Genomic DNA, 27,392 nt, shown 5'->3' on the forward strand with positions numbered 1-27,392 from the left:
CGCTCCGGGTTTCCGCGGGCGAGCGCGCCCCGACACTCCCCCGCGCCCGCGCGCCCGCGCGCGCCTCCGCCCTTGCCCGCCCCCTGCCGCTGCCTCAGCTCCTCAGTGCACAGAACCGCCTCGTCTGAGGGGACGGGAGGATCGCCTTCGCCGCCGCTTTGGCCAGTGCGCGGGGCCGTGCCCTGACAAGCTGCCTCGGGGGAGGCTCTTCGGAGCCGGACCTGGACCCTCGTGATTGCCGCCTGCCCTCCCGCCTCTGGTCTCACGAAGGGTTTCCCGCCTCGCACCCCCACCTCTGGACGTGCTTTTCCCTCCTCCCCGCGTGCGGAGGGAGCCAGCGCTTAGGCCGGAGCGAGCCTGGGGGCCGCCGGCCGCGAAGGCATCTCGGGCACAGATTCGCCATGGAAGGCGCCGGCGGCGCGAACGACAAGAAAAAGTAAGCCCACTCCCCCGCCGGTCAGTCCTCCGCCCGCACCCCCGCCCAGGCTCGCGGGCTGGCTCCGCGTTCCGGGGGGCCGCCTTTTTGTTTCTGCCTCCTGTCCCCTCCCCTCTCCCCCAGCCTCGCCGGCCGGGCTCCCCCACTGTCCACGTCGCCATCTTGTCGTGGGGGGTGGGAGACGCGTCCAAAGTGCTTGTGGGGGCCCGGCCATGGGCCCTGGGCCCTGCTGGCTTCTGCTCCCAGCCGCCCGGGCCTCATACGGCCCTTTCCTGCTCCCCAAAACCTCCAGCCTGGCCGGTGCCCGCTCCGAGTGGACTTCTCCGCGCCCGAAAACCCCGGGAAGAGAAATGAGACGCGGCTCGGTCGCCGCCGCTTGCACCCGAGCTTCCGCCCCTTCCCGCCCCCATCCTCTCGGGTTCCATTGAAAACTCGGCTCCGCGTCTGCCCCTGCGCGCAGGTCCTCGCTTCCTTGTGGGCGCGGGGCTCTGGATTTCCGACCCAGGGGCTCGCGTGGTCGGATGCGATCGTGCCCAGCGGTTGTCCGGCCGCGGCGGGTGCCTTTGCCTTTGTGCTTTAGGGACTTGCTGCGAGGGCCTGGGATGCTAACTTTTTAGTTTACACGTGCAGGTTTGGTTTGATTTGGTTTGGTTTTAATCGCCTTGGAAAACTTGCCTAGAGTGAGAGTCAGAGTAACGGGAATTTAGAGAAATAGCAACATTTAAATGAGAACATCATAATTGGATTCTGGGGTTTCTATCACCTGTCAAGAGAGCCCAGACGTTGTAAGTGAAGTATATCTACTTCATTCATTCTGGAAGATACCTTAGTGAAAACGTAGCGTCTGGCTAAATTCAGGCAAACACTTAATAATGAGATTGGAAAGAAAGTGTGATGGGAGCAAATGAAATGCAACACTAAAATGTTGCAAAATTTTTAGACCTGTCTCATTTTCCTGAAGTTGAAGTGTTCTAAAATATATTCGAAGTAAATTATCATCCTGTTAGAACTTAATGCAAGTATTTAAAACACCTTGAAGTTTGAGTCTTAAGTGGTACCTTGTAGGATTAAGAATTGTGAGTCCAACCAGTGGAATTAAGTGATTCTCTACCCACCCACCCCCAACGCTCACAGTGTTTGGTCCACTCTGGTATTTTAACCTTTGAGGAAATTATTTTAAGAAATTGAAGATTTCTGGTAAGAGTTCTGGTTTGTAGACTAGCTTTACTGTTAAGTCCCTCCACTCTTCTGGGAGGGATTAACTGCTGTAATCTGTATCAGCAGAAGATAAACTTGTTTATGTTCTTGCTATTTTGTGGATTCTTTTTTGGCATTTATCTAATAGAATGATAAATTCTCAGTTTCTGTATGTATATTTATATATATTTATACCAGAGAAAGCACGTATAAATTTCAAAAAGTGAGAAAACAGGCCCAGACTTAATTCCAAAAGTTGTAATAGAAATTAATTGCAATTAATTTTGCAGAAGTGATTGCAAGGCTTTTGATGAAATGATGAGGCTGCTATTTTATATAAATCTAAGGCACCTCACCTCTTTGTATTGCCACTTCTCTGTCCTCATACGCTGGATCATACTTAATACTGGGCATGAAGTTATGCACCACTCTCTTCTTATATGCAATAATGTGGTCATTTCTCCTTTGCAATCCATCAGTTGAGAACAGCATAAACAGCTTTAATATTAATAAATTAGTTAGCTACTGTGCTTCATCCTCAAGTCTAAACTAGTTTTTAGATTTTCCTCAGTTCCATTTGCTGTTTTCCCAATTTTTTCTCTTGAAAATTTAACAAATTTGGATCAGATTTAATGTTATTTCTTAATACAGAGGTTCTTATAACTGAAAAATTAAGTTAATAAATGGTAGGTAGCTACTGAACAACTTTTAGATACTGTTTGTTAAAGATGCCTGTTTTTTATCCTTTTCTAACTATTTTTGAACATTTTGAAAAACTGAGATTGAGGGGCAGAGGTTTTTTCCCTTACAATTTTTCCATTTTAAATGAGCCTGTAGCATGCAGGTGGGGGAGACAAATTTATCTCTTAAAGGAGGGCTAGGAAACTCAAGCTGAAGGATTGGAAGAAGTCAGAATAGAGCTTGAGTAAGGTTGTAATAGATTTAATATAGGGAATTTCATGTTGATTCCATAATAGCAGGGATTGGGTTTAATAATACCACATTAATATTGACTTTCAGATTTTCAAAGGAATGTCAAAAGGTTCATTGTTCCCTTTCAGGTTTCAGGCCAGAATCCTTAAGAGTTTTACAAAACAAATAGTTATTGGGTCATTAAGTAATATCTCTGAGAATGGACCTTCCTTAACTTCCTTCTTTAACTTTGGTCATAAAAAATCAAGAAGCTGTCATTTACTAGTAAACATTTTTTTGTTGTTGCAGTTTTACTTTGATTTCCTTTTTGAAGAGGTTGCCTGTTAAGAGCATAGACTTTGGGCCTGACACCACTGAGTCCAGCCTTTCCATTTGTTAGCTTTGTGAGCTTGGGCAAGTTACTGAATTCTTCTGAGCCTATTTCCTCCTCTTGAAATGATTGCAATAATAGCAACCATCTTAGTGGTTACTGTGAAGATTAAATGAGATTATGCCAAGTGTTTGATTAAGGAGTCTTAGTAACAGTGTATACTTGAAAATAGGCATTACCTGTAAAGTTTTAAACTTCCACAACACTTAAAAATGAAAACTCCCTTTTGCAAGTCCTTCCAAATATTTCTTTGTGCTAATTCCTCTTCTCTCCACTTTCTTTTCTATATCTCCTCAAAATGAAAAGACTATCATTGAATCCAGAACTTTAAAGGGGATTCTTTCCAGTTAAAACAGTACAACTCTGGATCATGTTGGCATCTAGCATCAGTTATTCTTTCTTTTTTTTTTTTTTTTTTTTTTTTGTCTTCTTAGGGCTGCACCCACGGTAGGTTCCCAGGCTAGGGGTCGAATTGGAGCTGAAGCCACCTGCCCACACCACAGCTCATGGGAATACCAGGTCCTTAACCCACTGAGTGAGACCAGGGATTGAACCTATGTCCTCATAGATGCTAGTCAAATTCGTTTCTGCTGAGCCACTATGGGAACTCCACATCAGTTATTCTTGAGCATCTGATCTACTATCTACCCTATGCCCCCCTTTTCACATTTCCTTACCCCTTTGTTTTTTTCCTGAAATAGACTATTAAAAATTTACCCTGGACTTGAGAAACTAGAATCATAAACACATACACTATTCAGATGGTTCATTTTAGCAAGGTATGGACAAGACACTGCAGTCTTAGAAATGGCAGTAACTTCAAACTTTTTTCTGTCTAGATGCCACAGTTTAGAGTAGGCAATTTTTTAAACATTAATCTTTGCTAAATATGATAAGTTGATAAAATACTTCCGGTAAAGCATATAAAACCTAATGGCAGAAAAACTGTCCATATTAATTTCTCCTAAGGTCATTGGCTTTTACCTCAAGGCAAGGCTTCAAGCCTGTATTGTTAGTCTGATTTTTGTAGCTTGATTTGTATAAAATTTATATTAGTGTACTCTTGCACATGTATGTGTTTACTGAACTATCATGTTGTTTTAGATTAAGTGTGGTAGTTCATTCCTGTGGTCCACTGCAGAGCATTTTGTGCAGTTTAGATACCATCCAATCTTCCTACCTGTTGACTTCCATTGTTTTTGCAACTCTCTTGGTGTTTGGGCTCAAGGTAAAGATTTTGTGGTCACATTCTATTGTTGTATGTTAGAATGGTGTGTAGGAGGCTGAGGGAGATTAGTTTCTTGACTGATTTTTTTGGAAGAACTTGTGGTTTATTATGTTTGATGGTGAAATTAAAAACGTATGCATGGATATTAAAATTTGGGTTAGATTACTTGTTTATGGACATATCCTCTTAAAATACAATTTTTTAAAAATACTGTCTAATATTTCTAAGAATATTAACATAGGTCTGTTTCTCAAGTGAGAGAAAGTAATCTGACTGTGTGTTGTTGGATTAGTTTTCTATTAAGAAATTGATTTTAATTCATGAGAAGAATGTTCTCCTTCCCCCCCTTCCCACTCTCTCTTTTTATTTAAATTGGGACTAATTATCTAGATGGTGGATTTTACCCAGCCTTCTATTACTTGTGGTGTATGTGTTGTGTATGTTTTCTGCCTAACTAGAGGCTCAGAAAAAAAAATTTAATCTAAGATAAGCCAACATTCTTGTTGCTCACCATTTTTAGTGAAAGTATTGCTATAGGCCTTGGAATTTTAAAAGTAATTATATCCCTGTCAGTTGGAGCATCAAGAATTAACTATTTTGAATGTGTATTGAGCTTTATATTAAAACTCGTATTTTCTGCAATAAAAGTAATAAACCCATATCTGTTTGCCAGACATGACCCTTTTAGAAAAATATAATCTAAATCTGTAAAAATAAAGTGATTACTTCTTAACTTTTTTTCCCCATAGCTTTTGAAGTGATTGTGGGGTTTTATAAGCTGTGGATTTAAAAAATGCTTAACATGAAGGTTCCCGTATTAACCATTTCTAAGTGTACAGTTCAGTAGTGTTAATCATATTCACATTGTTGTGTAACCAGTCTACAGAACTTTTTCATCTTGTAAAACTGAATCTCTGTAACTATTAAACAACTACTCCCAATTTTCCCTTCTTCCTACCTTCTGGCAACCATCACACTACTGTTTGTTTGAATCTGACTACTAAATACCTCATAAATAGAAACACTGTTTTTGTCTTTTTGTGACCAGTTTGTTTCACTTAATATAATGTTCTCTGGATTCATCCGTGTTGTAGTTTGTGTGAAAATATCCTTTTTTAAGTCTGAATAGTATATACAACATTTTATTTATCCATCCATGTTTTGATAGGTGGATAGGTTGTGTTGACAAAATAATCAATGTGTTCTCTTAGGGAAATAGAAAAGAGTTTTATTTGAGCCAAACTGAGGACTGTGGCGCAGAAGCCCAGATTTCTCTGAGGAACTGCTCAGTTTTATGTCTTGTCAGAACAAAGAACATCAAACAAGTCACGGATACATCCCTTCAAGGTTTAAACAAAAATGAAAACAAAACAGATCAGCATGTGCACAGCAAGTCAGTTTGGGCTTGGCACCTGGGAAGGCAGTCTTATCATTGAAGGAGTACCAGTGTTGGTGTTCCAAAAGGGAGGCATTTAATCTTTATTTTTAACATGGACATTCTTTACTTCTGGTCAGTGTACCCTTTTATTTAATAATTAAAGCAGATGTACAATGTATATTTGGTAGGCCACAAACAGGCTGTTTTAGTTAGCATAAAATTCAAGTTAACTCATGTATAAGCCATCCATACCTTAGTATGTGAAAATTTCTCTAATCAGTTGCTTCCATTTGTTGACTGTGTGAAAAGTGATGCTCTGAACATGAGTGTGTAAATATCTCTTTGAGATCTTGCTTTCAGTTATTTTGGATAGATCCCCAGATGGATTGCTAGATCATATGGTAACAGTTACTTTTAATTTTTTGAAGGAACAACCCACACTATCTTCCATAGTGGCTGTACTATTTTACGTTTCCACCAATAATGCACAGGGATTCCTATTTCTCCACCTCCTTGCCAACACTGGTTATTTTCTGTTTTTATCATAGTAGCCATCATAATGGATATATTGAAGTGGTTGTATTTTTAAGGATTTGTTTGTGGATAATTAACTAACGTAAAGCTGACAGCAGAGAATAGTTGCCATTGGAAGCTTTATTAGAAGTGGGGTTAAGTAACTCTAAAATGAGAATTAAGTTTTTCTAGTGACTTAGAAAGAATTGGGGTACTGTAAAGTGCCAGTACTTTTTCAGGAAAATGCTTAGAGTTTAAAATGGTTTCTACCTGTTCGGTTGTTGATAAAGTCCCACTTCATTAGTAATTTTGTTTTAAAGGATTGAAAATAATAATTGTAAGAGAACTGTCCTCATGATGTGCAGTTGTTCTGGTGATCTCAGCTGTTATTTATGAGTACTTCTTTTAGAATTTTCATTTGCCTTATAATATTAAAGATTATTTCAAAGTATGGTTTTTCAAAATTTATTGTTTTGTAAATGAGATGAAAATCTAGTGACAGGTACATAATTTACTGTAGTTTTTTACCCAGTTTTGAATGTCACAGTATACTTATCTACTAGTTAATATTGCAGTTTTCACTCATTAGTGACAGTTCCCTCTGTTTCTCTGATTTTCCTAATAGTTTCCGAGAATTTGTTTTACCAACTGAATAATACTGTGGTAAAAATAAACATAAGGTTTAAAAGCAGAACATTTAAGTCTTTGAGTTGAAGTATATTTTTGTTCTTATAGATCTTTTCTTGTGAATTCAAAAAGCTAAGCAAATTTCTTTAAAGTGACCCTCTCTTTTTTCAGTTAAAATTGAAATGTTTCAATGAGTAAGATCACAAATAGACTGAATTTGAAGCTTGTGATGTAAAAGAGAATACTGGTACACAGTGACCTCTTAAATGCTTGATGAATAAATGAAACAGTGAAAGAATAACTGAATGAACAAAGAAAGCAGAGAAAGACTTTAAGATTTTTCAAAAGTGTTTTTTTGGAAGTCATTGCTCTTCTCTGTCCCACTTTTCATAGGAATTTTTCTTGTTTGGGAATTTCTTGCGCTACTTTAGAACTTTCTAGAATCTTGAATTTTAATTTTTTTTGTCATTTAAAAATATTTAGATTATCTATTAAAACCCAGTTAGAAAACACATTTTGTTAATAAATATAGCCATGCAACATGTACTGCCTTGAAAGTAACTCAGGACCCTATTCTTAAAAATTAGTGCCTGCCAATTCTATGTATTCAGAAAACTGATTAAAAGGTTTACTTAAAGAGGCATATGTGTATGGCTGCAGAAAATCAGCTAGGTAAATGTGGAAAGTATCTTTACCCTTGTTTCATCTTTAGCAAACATCTCTGAAGTATACTCTCAATTTCCAGAAAGTTTAGGCCATTTTATACACTAGCAGTATTTGAGAGTGCCCTTTTCTTGTACTTATCATCATTAAAGTTTGTTTTTAATGAAACACTGGCAGTTTTAAGTGTATTCAGATTCTTTTTATTGCAAGTGATGAAACACAATTCAAACGAATCTGGGAAGTGGGCAGGGAGGCTGTTACTGGCTCACACAATCTAGCTTTGGTTTAAAGAACAATTAGACCCAGAGTCCTAAGTGATGTCCTTAAAGTATAATCCCAGGCTTTCTCTTGAGTATTACTTGGCTTACATTTTGCTCAATTTGCATGTTGGCCTCATTCTGCCACTGTTAGGTTATATGGTATGATATATGGCCACTAAGCATTCCCATGCCTGCATCCATACAGTTTGTGATGATTTTAAAAAAAGAAAAGGAACTCCCTCTGTCTAATAGTATCCACATATCAGTTTCCTGGATGAATGAGTTTGCCCTGCTTGGACTGTTCTTTTTTAACTATGTCAGTGGGGTTTCCTGATTATATGAGTCAGATGCCTTTTTGCAGATTCTTCGATTGTCTTGATGTATACTATTATCTCCTTATATAGGACTCTTTATCGGTGCTGCTATCCTAATGAAGGGGCTGTAGGTTTTTGTTGCAAATCACCTGAATTCATATTCTTTAGTTTTCTATCAAGCATAGTCATTCAACAACTGTTCTTGTTGTGCCTTTGGGAAAGCTTAAAATCTCCTCTATGGACTAGGGCTTTCATTTCCTTAAGAAAGATGTAGTAATGACTAATGGCTAAGAGCGTTAAAAATGAGGATAAAAATGATATTAACCCATGTGGAACACTCGTAACAATTCTTGGCATGAGGTAAGGACTTAATAAACTAGAAACCATAATTATATTCATATTATTATTATATTTATTAAATTGTTTACAGAAGAGTTTCACTCCCTTAAAGTCTGACAATGTTATTTAGAATCCTTCAAGTCTTCTTTAGGACAGTCTGACAAATGCTGATGTCCTTTTAAGCCAAACCACCAGTGAACATATAATAGTGGTAGAATAGTTAGTGTAGCTTTTCCTTTGTATTGATTTCCCCCCCCAATGGATATTTGGCCTTTGAAAGTTAAATGAATATACTTGTTTTGTGTGTATATATACTTTTTAGTCTAAAATAATAATTTTCTACATCATTAATAGTAAAGGAAGAAAAATATTCTCAAGGATATTTATTTAGCTGTTAGAGGATGGGAAATTAACAACCCCTACTTTTCTGTGCTCTCTGGGTATCAGAAATTCATTAAATGTCTTTTAGTCTGTTTCCAGAGGAGAGTTGGAAATTGCCTGCCTTTGCAGGTAATACCATAGCTAAAATATTTAAATGGGTTATATGTCAAACCAAAAGGGCCTTTGTTGTGAGTGGAGGAAGAGATATTTTCTTGACAAATATGAAGAGGTTGATTTATTTCAATCATTCAAAATTTTTTTCACCCCTAGACCACTACTCTATCACCTAACCACCATGGCCTATAACAGATTATTGCACATTCATTTATTCAGCGGGTATTTGTGTATCTAATTTGTCAAGCAGAGCATTGAATTGTCGATGGCTTGGGCCATGTTTGAATATTAAGTTTTTGGTGTTAATTGATTAATCCATTACAAAAGGCTTGTTCCATCTTTCATTTTTTTAGCACAGTGTGATCTTAAGTTTTAAGGTTCTTGCAAAATAATTGACTTTGGGATTTAAGTTTTATTAGTTTAATATTAACCATCACAGGAACGTCTTCTATAATTTTGTTTACTAATTTGCTAGTGTGCTGTGAGAATTTTCTTAGACACACCAAAAACACTCTTGCAATACAGTGTATTCATTTTTGGCAGCTTTAAATGTTAGAAAGTTCTTTATTCCAGTATTTCTCAATCTTGACTAATGTTTGGGTCTCTTTTGGAGCACAGTAACCCCTGTGAATCTCTGAGATGTGCCCAGTGACCTCAATCTGAGTATACCACTTTTAAAAATGTAGCCCTATTCCTCTTATTGATCATTTGGTACCAGTTTGATCATAAACAAGTGCAACCTCAAACACAAAACGCTTGTAGCAAAAGTAGAGTCCTGTATAGAGATCATTGGATGATCCAGAACATGCTTTTTCTTTTCTTTTTCTTACATTGCCACCAAAATGAGAATAGAGCTTTTAAATTCTCATAGTTTACCTTCAGCATTACTTTAACTCTATTGAGCAAAATCTTGCCATGTTGTAACTCCCAGTAGATACTCTCTGGAGTTGCATAAATTACCATATCTGCCTTCTCTGTGAGATCTTTTTCAAATATCTGAAGGGAATTATTTCTATTCCTAAGTAAAAAAATCCTTATATTTCTTTAATTTAATTTTTACAAATACGGGAGTTCCTGTCGTGGCGCAGTGGTTAACGAATCTGACTAGGAACCATGAGGTTGCAGGTTCGATCCCTGCCTTTGCTCAGTGGGTTAAGGATCCGGCGTTTCCGTGAGCTGTGGTGTAGGTCGCAGACGCGGCTCGGATCCTGCGTTGCTGTGGCTCTGGCGTAGGCTGGCAGCTACAGCTCCGATTCGACCCCTAGCCTGGGAACTTCCATATGCCCCGGGAGCGGCCCAAGAAATAGCAAAAAGACAAAAAAAAAAAAAAAAAAAAAAAAAAACGTTAAGCATCTGATCTGTGGAAAGGCATAGGCCATATTAAATACAGGGACATCTAGGTGGAATCTGAGAGCCACCACTTACTAATAGTGTTACTTATCCCCATTTTATTGACAAAGAAACAGGGTCAGAGGGTTGGTTGAAAATTTATTTGATAACATTGGGTAGGATAGATTCATGTAGGTGGAGAGCCAAGACATTTGCTTCAGGAGAGCTCTTTTGTCATCATTTCCAGAATATCATGGTCAGGCTTTAGAACTAAATAGGAAAAATCCTCAGGGTATGATTTCTGTGTGTATGCTTTCATTCTGATACATGCTTTTCCCTATTATCTAAGAACTTGATTATTATAACTTATGTATCTTGTTATATTTAAGGAAATAATTAAAGGCACATTTTTCTGAATATACACATAGTTTAATGTCACTGACCTTTATTTCCAGTCTAATTCTGTTACTATCAGAAAGCCTATAACAAGAGAAAACACAAAGGCATTTACAAGCTGAGAGGAAGATAATGCAAAGGGAGAAGAGTGGTAAGAGTAGGTGAGGTGTCCAGCTGTTACTCATGGACATTGGACAGTGAGTCTCAATCTTTTGATGCTTGGGGTATTCATAAAAAGATTAAAAGGTGATTTTTAAAAAATTATCTTGGAGAATTGAAAAATATTCCACTGTTATCACATTTTTCATTCATTTGGTCATCTTTAAAGCCTATCATGCTCTGATCTTTTTGAGAAAAAGTTACTGGTTTTTATTAAGTACACACTTTGTTACTGGCTTGTCATTGAATTGTACCTCTAGCTACATATATTGCCCAACCCACTCAGTTCAGTGTTCTGCCAGACAAACATAGTTGTCATGGTATGTGTATTTAAGTTGCAGCTACAAATAAATTTTTCTCATTTTTCAAATTTTCTGGCTAACCCACTAAAACCCTACTATAAGACCTGCTGCTTGTTCTCAAACTTCTGTGGCTTAAGAATCACCTAAGTGTTTAGTTAATATAAGAATCTCCAGATACTCATTCCTAGAGATTCTGATTTGGTAAACTTAGAATGGGACTCACAAACTGTAAACTGTACAGGCACTCATGGATAAAAACACAAACCTTGGAACAGCTAAGAGTACTCATTAGAATCATCTGAAAGTTATTTTTTATTTTTTTATTGTTTTAATTGGATTTCATCAATTCTTTCTTCCAGCTTTATTGAGATGTAGTTGACATACATAAGTTTGTATGTTTAAGGTGGATAGCATAATGATTCAACTTATAGGCATCATGTGGTGATTACCACAGTGAGTTTAATGAACATGCATCATTTCATATACATATAAAATAAAAGAAAAAGAAAAAATGTTTTTTTTCTTGTGATGAGAACTCTTAGGATCAATCTCTTAAACTTTCATATGTAGTGTACAGAAGTGCTCTTTTTTTGCTTTTTAGTGTCACACTCATGGCATATGGAGGTTCCCAGGCTAGGGGTCCAATCAGAGCCACAGCTGCCATCCTACACCACAGCTCATGGCAACACCAGATCTTTAACCCACTGAGTGAAGCCAGGAATTGAACCCTCAATCTCATGGTTCCTAATCAGATTCATTTCCACTGCTCCATGATGGGAATTCCACAGCAGTGCTAATTTATTAACCATGATGTACATGGAAGATTGTATTTTAAACAAACATGCCAGGCTAACAATTTGAATTTCCAAGGTTGGGATCTAGGCACAGATACCTGGGTAAAAGGGTCCGTTGGTGACTGTGATGCATACCATAGGTCAACCATTGATTAGACTAAGTCCTTATTGTATTTTATAATTACTGAGTTCTAAGCGTGTGGCAGTGTTAATGTCTTAAAGGTTGGATGTGTTTCCTGTGTTTTGTAAAACACTTGGGCAGATTTTTAAAGAGAAAGTAATAAACAATTTTTGAGTGTTGATGTACAGTCTTTTACTTCTCTGGGCATTTTTAAACGACACATAAAGAAATATTTTCTTAGAGCAGAGGGACTTGAAGTATTCTCCAGATCAGCATCTTTGGTATTACCTGCTAACTTATTAGCATTGGAGATTTTCAGGCCCCATCTTGCTTTTCAGATTGTAAACTCTGTGATGCAAGCTAAAATTTGAGAACCTCCATCTTAGAGTAATAACTGCTCATTTTTTGTTTTATTTATCTAGTACTTTATATATTATAGGAGATCGGGGGGGGTTGGTTTTGTTTTGTTTTTGACAGGCTCAATATCAGTTCTGAACTGAGAGAGTTAATTTAAACCACTAGTTAATAATAATCTAAAAACAAAGCAGGAATTATGGTGCAGCAGTCCAGGGATCTGGGATTGTCACTGCAGTAGCTTGGGTTGCTGATGTGGTGCAGGTTCAGTCCCTGGCCAGGGATCTTCCACTAGCTGCAGGGTCAGCCGAAAACAAAGCAAAACAAAAGCATATTATTTTTAAAAACAGAATTTCAGAGTTCCCGTTTTGGCTCAGTGGTTAATGAACCCAACTAGTATCCATGAGGACTCAGGTTCAATCCCTGGCCTTGCTCAGTGGGCTAAGGATCTGGCATTGCCCTGAGCTGTGGTGTAGGCCTGCAGCTATAGCTCCAATTCAACCCCTAGCCTGGGAACTTCCATATGCCCCAAGTGCGGCCCTGAAAAGACAAAAGGACAAAAAAAAAAAAAAAACAAAAAAACGGAACCTCAGTACCCCAAAATGTAAACAGATGTAAGTCTGTTAGCTAATTCATACATTTAATTAATGCATAAATAGAACGTTTATTATCTTAGATGTGATACTGATGTCATTTTCAGAATGTACCCTCTAATTTAAAACAGTGATTCTTTTTTCCTTTCTTTCTTTTTTTTTTTTTTTGTCTTTTGCCATTTCTTGGGCATATGGAGGTTCCCAGGCTAGGGGTCTAATCGGAGCTGTAGCTGCCAGCCTACTCCAGAGCCACAGCAACTCGGGATCCGAGCCGCGTCTGCGACCTACACCACAGCTCACGGCAACGCCAGATCCTTAACCCACTGAGTGAGGCCAGGGATCGAACCCACAACCTCATGGTTCCTAGTCAGATTCGTTAACCACTGCACCACGACGGGAACTCCTCCTCTCTTTCTTTACTGCAGCATTAGGAAGTTGAATATTAAAACCAAGCATTTTTGTGAGGTTATTGAAAAGTGAATAATCCATCTTTTCTCTAACCATGGGTATTTAAGAGGTATTGCCAAGTTAGTAAGATAATGATTATCTAAACCAAGGAATTTTTAAGTTGCTTTCAAAAATAATACAAATACATGTATCCTTATTATTATTTTTTTAGAAACAAACCATTTCACCTTTTTTTAAAAATTTCAGATTAATTACTAAATGGTGAATGTCAAAATCTGAAAATCAGATTAGAATGAAAAATTGAAGATACCAAATTATATTGCTTACTCAGTTTTTACTTTCCATTTCCTAAAAAGAAATATGATCGTTCTTGCTTTATTCCAAAATGAAGAAAAATTTTAACTTGCTTTCAGTTAGTCTTTTTGGGAAAAAGTTTAAAAGTTAGATGACCACTTTTAGATTTTTCTGACAAGTTAAGGTGCATTGATAGTGTTAGTTCAATGGTGAATTTTTCTTAAAGTACAAAGCAATCTGCGATTCGGCCATCTTGAAACTGCTATTGTTAAGGTTTGTAAACTTTGCTAACACTTTGTATCATTGTATCTGTCTGGATTTATCTGTGCACTTAGAGTTTATACATTTATTTGTATACATATACATGCATTACATACCCACAGAAAATGGATTCATATTTAAATTTTGTTGTAGAGCCTGCTGTTTTTGCATACTAATGTATTGTAATATCTTCTATAAGCAGAGATAAATTTTTGTAGACTTTGCTGTGTCTCCTAAAATTTTGTTGCTTGGTTTTGTGGGAAGATTATTTCTATGACTAATGTTTTGTCAGAGATTGTTTCAGGTAACTGCTATTGAATAAAGACAAGAAATATAAAGATATATTTGTTCTAGAATATAAGCTCCATGGGGGTAAGAACTTGATTCACGCTGAGAACAGTGTCTGGCTCATAGAAGATGACCAAGAACTATTTGTGGAGTAAATGATTGGTGTTCTCTAACATGAGCATCCTAAAAGTTCATTTTTAAGTTTATTGATTGGAACTCAGAAGACATTTTTCTGGAGAAATTAATTATAAATAAAAGCTAACTAGCTCTCTTGAAAATGTAGTTTATATTTAATTTGAAATGTTTAATTTTTGCTGTTTTATCCATTGAGGGATTTTTTTTTAATTAAACATTATCTATTTGAGGTATTCTGCTTTTGCAGCAATTACCAGGTGAAAATTATAACAACAAATCCTATTTATGATGAGAATACTCCTTATAATAAATACAAAATACTTGTCTAAAGGTAACCCTCTTGGAAAAAAAGCCAATCAGATTAGAAATCAACTTAATGAAAACTTTAATGTCTTTATGATAATTACAACACTTTCTTGGAAAAGATTGTAGAAAAGAAAATGAATCAATTCTCCTGTTTCCAGCTGGGCTAGGAAGACAGAATTATAAAGGTAGTAAAGGTGTTGATTTAATTGGTTAACAACATTAACTGTAACTCCGGCATTTTCTGACATATAGATTGCAGTGATAAGGAAAATAATCTTAAACTTTAAGCCTCTTTTGAGGAAATTGGTATTCTGGTTTCTCAACTCTCTCCTTATGCCTCCAAATCTCTATTCTGGCAAAATCATTTACTCTCCTTGATGATAATATTGGTGCTATTCACTGTTGTACAGCTTGGTGGATTTTTTTGTTTGTTTGTTTTAGCATTTTCTTTTCAGCCTAACTTATATCTACTATGCTTAGTTATATTTGAAAGTTCATATCCAGATAATCACAGTAAATCCAAATAGTATGCTTTGTTCATAATACTGACATTGTTATGCTATTTAATTATGATTGTAATCTATATAATCACAGGCGTGCTGATGAAGCACAAATTCCGTGATCCCAAAAAAGAATGTTGAAGGGGCAGTTAGTTTTCCATGGACTGAAATCAAAGTCAAATAGCAGATTTGTGCCAAATACTAAAGCCACTTGTGCACATGCCTACTAAGAACACAAAAATGAATGAGGCAATTTCCTGCCTCCAAGAAGCTTTGAGGGCTGTAGAGGAAGTTAAATATAGCAAAGTAACCAGAGTGGTCAAATCTAGGGGAGAGGAGCAGTTTTGGAAGCTAGAATAGAGACAAAGTGATGACGAAATTGAATCTTAAAAGTTTCTCCCCTAAATTTACCAAGTCACATACTGAAAAGGATGCCCCAACAAAGCGAGTGGGTCAAATGAGCCAAAAAGGAATAAAATACTATGCTTTTGAGCCAGAGAAATGTGGAATGAAGAGATGGGCAGGAAACTAAGTAAAGGAAGGTTTCATCTGAAAATAATTAGACTTTTATCCTGTGTGCATTTGATGAGTTTTTAAGCAGGACATAATATCATTGATTTCTTATTTTGGAAGGATCATTGTGGTAGTAATTTGAGAGTGAAACCAAATGAACGTGACAGTTAAGATCTCACTGTGTATCAAATGCATTTTTGAAGGTTTAAAAAACCAGATCTGATCTACTTCAGATCTACTAATCAGATTTACAAAGGTAGAGCCCAGACGTTTGAAATGTCGACTGTCCCCAAATAATTATGATGAAGCTAGACCAGCATTTGGGAATATAGCAATTAAGTAACTATTTCAGTAGATGAAATGTGAGGCTGGCTAAGCTCCATGAGGGCTGTTCTGCTTATCACTATATTTCTACTGCTATACTATGCATGATACTTGATAAATGCTCAATAAATACTTATTGAATAAATCTTGAATGAAGGAAGTTATTCTGAGGTTCAGGAAGGTCACAACCCATTTAGTGTTTTGGTTCTCTATAGAGTTGTTACACTAATTAAATGAAAGTGCTAATAAATGAAAGCATTATATGTATGTAAAAGCAATACACAATGCCTAACACATAGTAAGGGCTCAATAAATATTAGAAGGGGGAGTTTTTCTTCATCTTTTCTCTCAAAGTACTTCATACAATTAGGTGTCTTGGCAGTTGGCGTGTACCTGGCCAGATCTCCTCAAGTGAGTACGCAGATTGGTTTTACCTCGGGGATCTGGATTTAAGCCAATAAGGCACCAACAGTGGTGAGCTAAGATGTTCAAATTGCTCCTTTCTACAAATTAAAAGTAAAGTTGAGGAATTCTTTTTGTGGCTTAGCGGATTGAGAACCCTCTAGTGTCTGTGAGGTTTCGAGTTAGATCCTTGGCCTCACTCAGTACGTTAAGAATCCGGCATTGCTGATATCTGCGGCCTAGATCGCAGATGCAGCTCAGAACTGGTTGCTGTGGTGTAGGCTGGCAGCTGCAGCTCCCATTTGACCCCTAGCCTGGGAACTTACATATGCCACAGGTGCGGCCCCCCTAAAAATAATAATAAATAAAGTCTAGTGGAAATATATGAGGTAGGTTAGATTACTGGTTTTCTCCCCTCAGTGGCTGGCAGTACCCATTAAAGGTTGCTTTGCTTTGAAAAGGTATTAAGTGTGTCAGAAAGCATCATCACTGTAGATGCCTTTTGATTAGAATTTTAGATTTATAAGCAGACTCCAGGAAGGAACCTGGCTGAGTTCCTCTGAATAGCCTAGGGGCAAGCCCTAAATTCCAAAGCCAACCCCTATACTTCTCCTTTATGTCTTTGGAGATGTGAAGTAGAACAATTTTGGACTTTATCATAATGGTCTAGACATAAATACTTATCTCAGTAATTAAAATGAGTTTCTATGAGGCAGCATAGTCTATACTTAATAGCGTGGTTTCTAGAGCCAGGCCACTTGAATTTGAATATAGGCCTACTACTATTTATTAACTGGGTAAACTTGGATAAACTATTTAGCCAGTTTCCGTTATCTGTAACATGGTGATGATATAATAATTTAAGTTTATAGTTGAAAAATGTTCAGAATACCACTGTGTACATAGTAAGCACCATGTGTAGATGTTTAGACTTAAAGCTATGGGCCAAAATGCTAAATAAAGAATGAAAATTTCCTTGGCCTTTCCTCTGACCTGAGATCCTAGGAAATACAGGGCAGTTAAAATAATGAGATATACAAATTTCACCTATCAGCTTGGCAAAAATTAAAAAGATATAAAAGATCATGGAGTTCCCCTGTGGTGCAGTGGAATTGGTGGTCTGGGCCACAGGTTTGATTCCTGGCCTAGGAATTCCATATGCCATGGGGCAGCCAAAAAAAGATAGAAAAGATGCATAATATATATTACAACAGAATACAAGAGCAAATAAATGCACATTCATAGACTGGCAGAGACAAAAATGTATACAGACCTTTTTAGAAAGGATAATTTAAATGCCACCTCCTATAGATCATCGAATTTCAGTTCAAAATGTCTATCTTGTAGAAATACTGACACAAGAAGTACAAAACAGCAACTTATGCTTTCAAGGCCAGAAAGAGTTTTTAAAGCAGCAAATAATAGAGCTGAGAGATTTTCTTTTTTTGTCTTTTTGCTATTTCTTGGGTTGCTCCCACGGCATATGGAGGTTCCCAGGCTAGGGGTCTAATCAGAGCTGTAGCCACCGGCCTACACCAGGGCCACAGCAACGTGGGATCGGAGCCACGTCTGCAAACTACACCACAGCTCATGGCAACGCGGGATCGTTAACCCACTGAGCAAGGGCAGGGATTGAACCCGCAACCTCATGGTTCCTAGTCGGATTCGTTAACCACTGCGCCATGACGGGAACTCCCAGATTTTCTTTTTTGATTTATACATTAACTTTATAGAAAAAAGTCTGAACATCTGTTAATATTTCAAATGGTTATGATCTAATTTCAGTTCTTAAAGTTATATATTTATAATTAGGAATGCTAACAGGCTTTTCTTGTGCAGTTAGTAGACAACACAGATGAATTAACATATCTGCAATTATTTTGTGTTTTTACTAAATAATAGGTATTTTCTATAAAATGGCTATTGCTTATTTATGAACTTCATGCACAGGAAGCTTAGTAAGACAACAGTTCTTTTTTTTTTTTTTTTGCTTTTTAGGGCTGCACCTGCAGCATATGAAGTTCCCAGGCTAGGGGTTGAATTGGAGCTACAGCTGCTGGCCACAGCCACAGCAGTGTGGGATCCAAGCCACATCTGTGACCTACACCATTCATTGCTCACAGCAATGCAGGATCTCCGACCCACTTAGCGAGGCCAGGGATCGAACCTGCATCTTCACTGATACTAGTCAGATACATTTCCACTGCACCACAATGGGAACTCCCAAGACAGCAGTTCTAAATGTATTTCCTATACAAAATCATATGAAGATGAAATTGTTAACTTTTTGACTGGTATTGTGTGTTAAATAATAAAATAAAAACTATGTGAAAACTATGGTACTACAAAGATTGAGCTATTGCTAGTTTACTCAAATACTGGTTCTAAAAGAGTCAATGAAATGGGTAAGCAAGCGATTCAAAAGACAGAATTTTTACTGTATGCTTAACTGATTTTTAGTGGGACTAGCAGACTATGAAATAGCACCTTATACAGACATATCAGAAGCAGACCTTTACTTGATCTTTACTTAATAAAAAGCAACATAGATGGAATTGATAATTTAGAGAAAAATAACACCCTTATTTGCATGCTAAAAAATCTGTTTTGGTCTATAAGACTTTACTGTGCCATCTAAGTAGTAAGTAAATAAGTACCAAATTTATCTCTGTGGGACCTAAATCTCATGATCTATGAGAAATAATCGTGGTCAATAATGCTGTAATTCTCTGGGGTATGACCTGATAAAAAGAGCCTTCCTGTGAGTAGACAAGAAGCTGGGCAGTCAAGTGCTGAAAATATTAAGAATTTCAGGAGTTCCCATCGTGGCTCAGTGGTTAACAAATCCAACTATGAACCATGAGGTTGTGGGTTCGATCCCTGGCCTTGCTCAATGGGTTAAGGATCCGGTGTTGCCGTGAGCTGTGGTGTAGGTCGCAGACGCAGCTCGGATCCCGTGTTGCTGTGGCCCTGGCATAGGCCGGCGGCTAGAGCTCCGATTAGACCCCTAGCCTGGGAACCTCCATATGCCGCAGGAGTAGGCCCCAGAAAAGACAAAAAAAAAAAAAAAAAAAAGAATTTTGAAAGGTTGTAGCTTTAAGCTGAGAAATGTTTTAAGAGCTCCATGTGAAGAGCACCAGATAAATTTTCTTCATTACATCTTTATTACAGTTGTCCTGATAGCTTTATGTCTAGGCTGATAATGAGTAGAAAACATATTGATTTTTACCACCTTCATCTAATTTAGATTTGTCAACTCTTGAGATATCATTTTGTTTTATGAGGCTTACTTTTTTCAAAATTTTGACTCATGTCGTGCTCACATTCTCACAGTCTATATTGTCCTTTAAGTGTTTTACACAAACTCATATTTCTGATGGATTTGTCTTATGAATTTAGTTGCCACATCTTGGACAGTCATTATCTTCAAAGTTCTGTGAAAGTATTTCTAAAGATACAGAGGTAATCCATCACCATGGTTAGTTTGATCAAATACCCTTTAAAAGTATATAGCAGGTAATATAAAGATTTAAACTTCACCAAGTGTTTCAGTTGGGTGATCATTTGTTGGTAGCTTAAATTTGGTTGTGTATAAAAGAAAGAGGGCTTAGCAAATCTGACAAAAGTTGCTGATAAAATTATGATTACCTGAGTTCCCGCTGTGACTCAGCTGGTTATGAACCCAACTAGTATCCATGAGGACCCTGGTTCAGTCTCTGGCCCTGTTCATTAGCTTAATGATCTGGCATTGCTGTGATCTGCTGTATAGGTTTTAGACACAGCTCAGATCTGGCGTGGCTGTGGCTGTGATATAGGCTAGCAGCTGCAGGTCCAATTCCACCCCTAGCCTGGGAACTTCTGTATGCCTCGAGTGCAGTCCTAAAAAGAAAAAAAAATATGATTACCTGGACTAATTGTGGCATTTGAACCAACAGTCAGACTTATCATGAGATCATTGATCATTACTCTTTTCTGGTTATTTTACTTAGCCAGTTAGGAAAGTGTTTCCGACTGCCATTACTGCCTCTTACCTGCCAATTCAATAGAAAAAAGAATTGAGAGAAGCAGTGTCTGGGGACACACTAGATCTCTCCCCCAATCCCTGGGAACTCTAGTGAATGTATGAAATAGATTTTTTTAAACTTTTATTATTGTACATTCTAAAGTTCATATTTAAAACATTTACTTAAAGTCAGTAGGAGCAATGAGGCAGGTTTTTGTTTGTTTGTTTTGCTTTTTAGGTCCACACCTGTGACATACAGAAGTTCCCAGGCTAGGGATCAAATCAGAGCTGCAGCTGCCAGCCTATACCACAACCACAGCAATACCAGATCCTACCTGTATCTATGACGCACTAGAGCTCAAAGCAGTGCAGGATCCTTAACCTACTGATTGAGGCCAGGGATCAAACCTGAATCCTTATGGATACTAGTCAGGTTCATAAGCAGCTGAGCCACAACAAGAACTCCCTGAGGCAGTTCTAATGCACATAAAAAAATGAAGTTGCAGACTATGGACATTGTTGAATTTTCATGATATCTCCTCAGTATCTAATTTATTTTCATTTGTTTTTTAATTCTGCAACACAGAGAAAATCCCAGTTCACATAGATCAGTAGTTATAAGTAGAAATACTTTTTAATAGCTCATCTTAAATCTCAAAATACTCAAGTTAAATTGGCCTAGATGCTTGAATTCAAAATTTTCTATCAAAGTTCACTTATTAACAATAGCACGGAATTCCTGTCGTGGCGCAGTGGTTAACAAATCCGACTACGAACCATGAGGTTGCAGGTTCGGTCCCTGCCCTTGCTCAGTGGATTAACGATCCGGCGTTGCCGTGAGCTGTGGTGTAGGTCGCAGACGCGGCTCGGATCCCGCGTTGCTGTGGCTCTGGCGTAGGCCGGTGGCTGCAGCTCCGATTCAACCCCTTGCCTGGGGAACCTCCATATGCCGCGGGAGCGGCCCAATAAATAGCTAAAAAGACAAAAAACAAACAAACAAAAAAAAAACCAAACAATAGCACATGTTCACATTCCTTATTAAAGTGTAAGTCAGATGAGCACACAAACTTGAGCAAGTGCTAAAACTATATCATCACTATTGTAACACAACTGTTAGATGTTCACTTTTTCTTATGTTCTAATAGGATTATACTCTAAGAATGAAGAACCCTGCTTTTTTTTTTTTTTTTTTTTGTCTTTTTGCTATTTCTTGGGCCGCTCCTGCGGCATATGGAGGTTCCCAGGCTAGGGGTCCAATCGGAGCTGTAGCCACCAGCCTACACCAGAGCCACAGCAACGCAGGATCTGAGCCTCGTCTGCGACCCACACCACAGCTCACGGCAATGCCGGATCGTTAACCCACTAAGCAAGGGCAGGGACCGAACCTGCAACCTCATGGTTCCTAGTCGGATTCGTTAACCACTGCGCCATGACGGGAACTCCTTTTTTTTTTTTTTTTTTTTTTTTTTTTTTTTTTTTTGAGATTGTTACCTTGCAGCTTTGCAGATCACTGAAGGGAAGAGAGATATAAGTGGAGACAATTACATACTTAATTCATAGAATATAAGGAGGATTAAGTGAGATAATGGTGGCAAGGTCCTTAGCACACTGCTCAGTAAATGGTAATGGCTATTTTCAACATTTAGTAAATAACTGACTTAATAGGATTAGGTTGAGGGTTACAGGAGAGCAGCTGAGTATTTGAGGCAGAAGCAGCATTCTCCATTAAGAAGATAAAACCTTGTGTAAGAGCAGAGACTTAAATACCTGGGTTCAAATCTTGTCTGCTATAGCATGGCTATTTTTAACCTACTGAATCCCAGTTTCCTTGTCTGTGAAATAGGGATAATATTTAACGTATTCACAGATTGTAGTGAGAGAACTAGTACAGGGTAGTATTTGACATGTAGGGGTGTGTGTGTGTGTGTGTGTGTGTCTTTGGCTGTGCCCGAGGCATACAAAAATTCCCAGGGCAGGGATTGAACCCAAGCCACAGTAGTGACAACACTGAGTCCTTAACTGCTAGGCCACCAGGGACCTCCCGTAGTAGGTTTTATTTAACTATAGCTGCTAAAGAAGCAGCTAAGGACAGAGCCACCTTAGCCTTGTTTACCTTCAGCTGGGTCAGGAGGTATAGATATTGCTGCATATTGAAGCAAAGGAAGATGGTTCTGCGTGGACGACTTATGAAAATCTTTCTAATTTTATTTTTGGAGGAGTTCCCTAAAGATATATCATTGTAGTAATACCTTTATTGATTTTTCTTATCCTGTTCTCTTAAATTCTTAGTATTATGCTACATCTTTTTTTTTTTCTTCCTTACACCCCTGCATTTATTTGGTACCCTTAGTGCAGTAACAAGGGGCTGCTAAGGGAATAAATAAGCAAGCTAAAACAGTAGCTGATTCTAACTGCTAATATAAATTCCTGTAGCTTATAGTCATTGTTGCTTATGTGGTAGGGTAGAGGGTGAGAAAGCTCTAAGTTGAGACTACTTTTGAATGGCTATGATAGTGCACCCTTAGATATATAGGCTACTTTTGGGATTTTGGCCAAAGCAAAAACATTATCTCCAATTTGAAAGGCCAGGGAAGAAATACTTGCTTTGGATAGGTGTAGAGCTTCATCCTAAACTTGTTATGAGAGTTCCTTATGTCTACATACAGTTCAAAATTTGTATAGCTGTCTTTTACACTTATGTACTAAACAAATCTCTAAATAATTTTTTTTACATGGTATCTTCTAATCCCATGGTAAACAGAAAAATATAAATGAGTTTTATTTAAGCAAAGGCAAACTAACCTATACATTTTCTTTTTTTCTCTCCTCTTTTTTTTAAATAGAATAAGTTCTGAACGTCGAAAAGAGAAGTCTAGAGATGCAGCCAGATCTCGACGAAGTAAAGAGTCTGAAGTTTTTTATGAGCTTGCTCATCAGTTGCCACTTCCCCATAATGTGAGCTCACATCTTGATAAGGCTTCTGTTATGAGGCTTACCATCAGCTATTTGCGTGTGAGGAAACTTCTAGATGCTGGTGAGTTATTTGACCAAGGTTGTGACAAGTCTAAAAATTAGAAATCAGAAATAACTGGAAATTATTTTCAGAAGGTAGTCATACTCTCACTTTTTAAACGTGATATGCTTTTTATTACCTGCTTTTAAAGCTTCAGTCAGAAATTTTAAGATACTGGCCTTCCCCCCCGCCACCCTTTTTTCTCTTGTTTCATTTACCTACCTACTTTCCTACCCATATCTATCTTTTAATGACATGACCTTTCCCTTTTCAATAGTTTGCCTTGCTTCGTTGCTCTAAATAATCATTAAAAGCAGCTGGCAGATCTAATTTTACTTTTCCTGTCCTCTAGCCCTGATGTTCTGTGTTAAAAGGAGACTGACAGAAGAATAAATTTAAATATACAGAAAAAATATATTTTGCATGTATCAAAGTTTCTGGGGAAAACTTCATAAAAACATCTGAATATTACTGTCATTCAAGTATAACTTTTTGGTTTTTTCTCCTTGTGCCCTTTTTAGGTGATTTGGATATTGAAGATGAAATGAAGGCACAGATGAATTGTTTTTATTTGAAAGCCTTGGATGGTTTTGTTATGGTACTCACAGATGATGGTGACATGATTTATATTTCTGATAATGTGAACAAATACATGGGATTAACTCAGGTAAAATGCCTACATATTAAGAGCCCTTTTGTATGTTTTTGTGATTTTATGTTATAGATCTAATTTTTAAAATTTTCTTTACAGTTTGAACTAACTGGACACAGTGTGTTTGATTTTACTCATCCGTGCGACCATGAGGAAATGAGAGAAATGCTTACACACAGAAATGGTGAGAAGAAAAGTTTATTGTTTGATTTATTATGACAAGTGGTTTTGCCTAATCAGATACTATTGCTAATTTTTAAATTTTGCTATTGTATTAACCTAAGGTAAAACTTCATTTCATGCTTAATAAAATGTTACTGTATTCTTTGTTAAATACATTTTATTCTGTTTTTTAGGAATTTCATAAAAACACCTACATTTTTTTTAAAACCTGCCTAATTCAGTAATTATACAGATAAAAGAATTGATAAAATAAAATAGAAAATTAAATAAAAATCAGGACCAAGGAAGTTAATTTGTAACATAACTTTAAGGCATAGGAAGTCATAATACAAATAATAGATAGTTATAAAAGTTGAGGTGCCAGTTTGGGTCAAGCTTCCAAATGCCCAAGGAAAAAAAAGAGAAAGTTCACCATATTTTAAAGAGTGTAACTATTTTATATGACCCCTTATATATTGTTCACAATAATTTGAGACTATGTAGTTAGATTATGAGTATTATGTTTTGGATGCCTATGCATTAGCAACAACAGAAAAGACCTGCTAGTACCTTTAACTCTTAGGAATGAATTGTTAAAAATAATCAAATGTTCTAAGATTTGGGATAAAAGTACCTTGTAAATTACAAAAACGTCAGTTAAGGAAAGTCTTTTCACACCTGTGCCTTCTTGTTAAACAGAATATATTGATCATAATTTGATCTTTTTCTGTGACTCAAAGTTACCACACTGAAGATTTGTCATTGTGCTCTGCAGTTGTTCTTTGCAGCTCTCCCTTTTAAGTGTATGTTTATTTGCTTCTACATTAAATAATCTCATTTATAGTTCTTTTTAAATCACTTTTTATGATACTCTTTTTATCTCATCTCATTTATACTAATAGTTAACTTTTACTGAGATTACTCTGTGCCAGGACACTATTCTCTGCATTTTATGTGCTTTTAAAGCTCCTTTAACAACCCTGTGAAGTTACTGTTTCTATTTTACTGAGGAAACTGAGTTACAGAGTTATTAAGTAACTTGCTGAAGATTACTTGGTTAGTAAATGGCAGACTGTGTGGGTATACTCAGGTAGACTGGCTCCATGCTTACTTTAGTTACTGCTTTAGAGCTCTTCATATTCACCAACTCACTGCATTCTGCTGCCACTTCTCACCTTGTCAGTAGGATCCCTCTCTTGCTTTTTAATTTCATGCTGTGTGTACATTGTGAACTTGGAAAGTAAAGCATACTTTTTTAGAGTTCTGATAAAGGAGGAGTAAATATACTCTAAGCAAGAACCTAAGTGAGGAGTAAATATACTCTGAGCAGGAACCTAAGTGAGGAGTAAATATACTCTGAGCAAAAATCTAATGTTTCATATATAACTTCTAGTGTTTACACTTTAAGGTTTGTATTAGTGGCTCAGTGCTGTCCTTGGATTAGACTGTAAATGTATGGATATATGAAAGTCTTGTTTTGATTTGGTAATAATAATGCTAATGCATTATTGTAAATCAGATATAGTCTACTTATTATAGCTTAAATGTATGTTTTTAACTAAATGATTTTTTAAAAGCACGAACACTTAAAAAAATAATTCCTAGTGTAGTTAGTGAGTTTTTGATATTTTGTTAGGAAGCAAAACGCAGGTTTTCACTTAGCAAATTGGGCCTGCTGCAATGCATAACATTGTAATGCATGCCACATCATTAACAGCCTGTGGTATGTTTATATAACACAGTCTTACTTCATTTAAATTCCAAAAATAGGATTTAGAGTTCATTAAATTATTATAAAATATTTTATAGGGATGAAAATTTAGTTGTTTTAAATTTTTTTTCATTAGGAAAATGCTGGTACTTTTCAATTACCTTAGTTTTAAAATATATCTTCATGTTCTAGTTCAAATGCTTTGAGTTTTCAAAGGTCAGTCCAATTCAAGTGTTGGTTGTGAGGACTGAAAATACCTCAAGGAATTTACATGTGGATCTCTGTTGCTATCACAACCAATAAATACCCTGCCCCCGGCCCCCCGCCATGTATCTAAATCATCACCAAGACCATTATGGTTCTTGTGGTACCTTTTAAAAATATACTTTAAGGAGTTCCCATTGTGGTACAGCAGAAACAAATACGACTAGTATCCGTGAGGATACAGGTTCGATCCCGGGCCTCACTTAGTGGTTTAAGGATCTGGCATTGCCATGAGCTGTGGTGTAGGTTGCAGATGTAGCTCTCGGTAGGCCTACAGCTGTAGCTCCAGTTCAACCCCTCGTCTGGGAACTTCCTTGTGCTGTGGGTGTGACCCTAAACAAAACAAAAACTACTTTCAAATGCTTCAAGGGAGGGCACATTTTTAAGTCAGCCCAAATAACCCATATTAGCACCAAGATTGCCCCAACTTGCTTATGTTCCATTATTATCAGTATGAACTGGAACTCTTCTTTTTCAAGAGTAGCAATTCTACCTAAGCAAGCCTAAATTGAACTGTTATCTTATTTCTTTAACACTTGACACTTTTCTTTCAATATATAAGCCTTAAACTTTCCTGATCTTTTTTAAAATTTTTTTCTCTTATTTCCATTAATCTTTGAGTTTTTATAGATTCTACCTCTTCATTTGTCTTCTGTCGCCTCTTTTCACTTTTGCTGAGCCTCTCACTACCATCATTGTATTCTAACACATCATATATATTGCTGCCAGAATAATGTTTAAGTTCCTATTGTGCGTCTCAGCTCAAATTTTTTAGAAGCCATAATTTGTATATTTAAGGCTGAACCCCGCATTGTGGCATCTGTGGCTCTCTATAGTTAAGGCCCTAACTATCTCTTCTGTCTCATTACTCTTCTGCATGTACTTTATTTATTTATTTTGCTTTTTCTTAGGGCTGCACCCGCAGCATATGGAAGTTCCCAGGCTAGGCGTCAAATCAGAACTATAGCCGCCGCCCTCCCCCACAGCCACAGCAATGCGGGATCCTAGCTGGGTCTGCAATCTAAATACCATGGCTTATAGCAACATCAGATCCCCAAGCCACTGAGTGAGGCCAGGGATCCAACCCACATCCTCATAGATAGTAGTTGGGTTCTTTTCCACTGCACCACAACACGAACTCCTGCTACCTTATATTCTAGACAAACTGATCTATGTACTGCTCCCCAAATATGAGCTATTTTTTCTCACCTCTGTGTTTTTCACTCTCTTCCTTCTGTTCAGAATACTCTTCTTACTCATCTATATTTACTGAAATTCTAATGTCTCTTTTTCTAAGAGTTTTTTTATTTTCCCTTGACTAGAAGTTACCTTCTAATCTCTTTGTACTTCTTTAA

The 27,392-nt window shown here is 37.3% G+C and overlaps 2 protein-coding genes across 4 annotated transcripts in view; one reads left to right on the forward strand and one right to left on the reverse strand.

Annotated features, from left to right (window-relative positions):
* Positions 1 to 254: 254 nt before the first annotated feature.
* HIF1A (hypoxia inducible factor 1 subunit alpha) overlaps positions 255 to 27,392 on the forward strand; it is a 48,504-nt gene continuing 21,366 nt past the window's right edge. Inside the window, 4 exon segments of the mRNA NM_001123124.1 lie at positions 255 to 436; positions 23,079 to 23,269; positions 23,770 to 23,915; positions 24,000 to 24,084. Coding sequence (NP_001116596.1) covers positions 402 to 436; positions 23,079 to 23,269; positions 23,770 to 23,915; positions 24,000 to 24,084 — 457 coding nt within the window. The 5' untranslated portion in view covers positions 255 to 401.
* LOC146406958 (uncharacterized) overlaps positions 22,987 to 27,392 on the reverse strand; it is a 31,690-nt gene continuing 27,284 nt past the window's right edge. For all 3 annotated transcript variants that reach the window (XR_014820337.1, XR_014820336.1, XM_084982938.1), the window contains one exon: positions 22,987 to 23,299. The gene's annotated coding sequence lies outside the window, so the exon portion shown is untranslated. The remainder of the gene's footprint in view (positions 23,300 to 27,392) is intronic.

Source organism: Sus scrofa, chromosome 1, assembly GCF_054392235.1.
Source record: "Sus scrofa isolate SSC_HxYL_T2T_F1_AM1 chromosome 1, Sscrofa_HxYL_maternal_Yorkshire_Landrace_v2.0, whole genome shotgun sequence".
Classification (NCBI taxonomy): Eukaryota; Metazoa; Chordata; class Mammalia; order Artiodactyla; family Suidae; genus Sus; species Sus scrofa.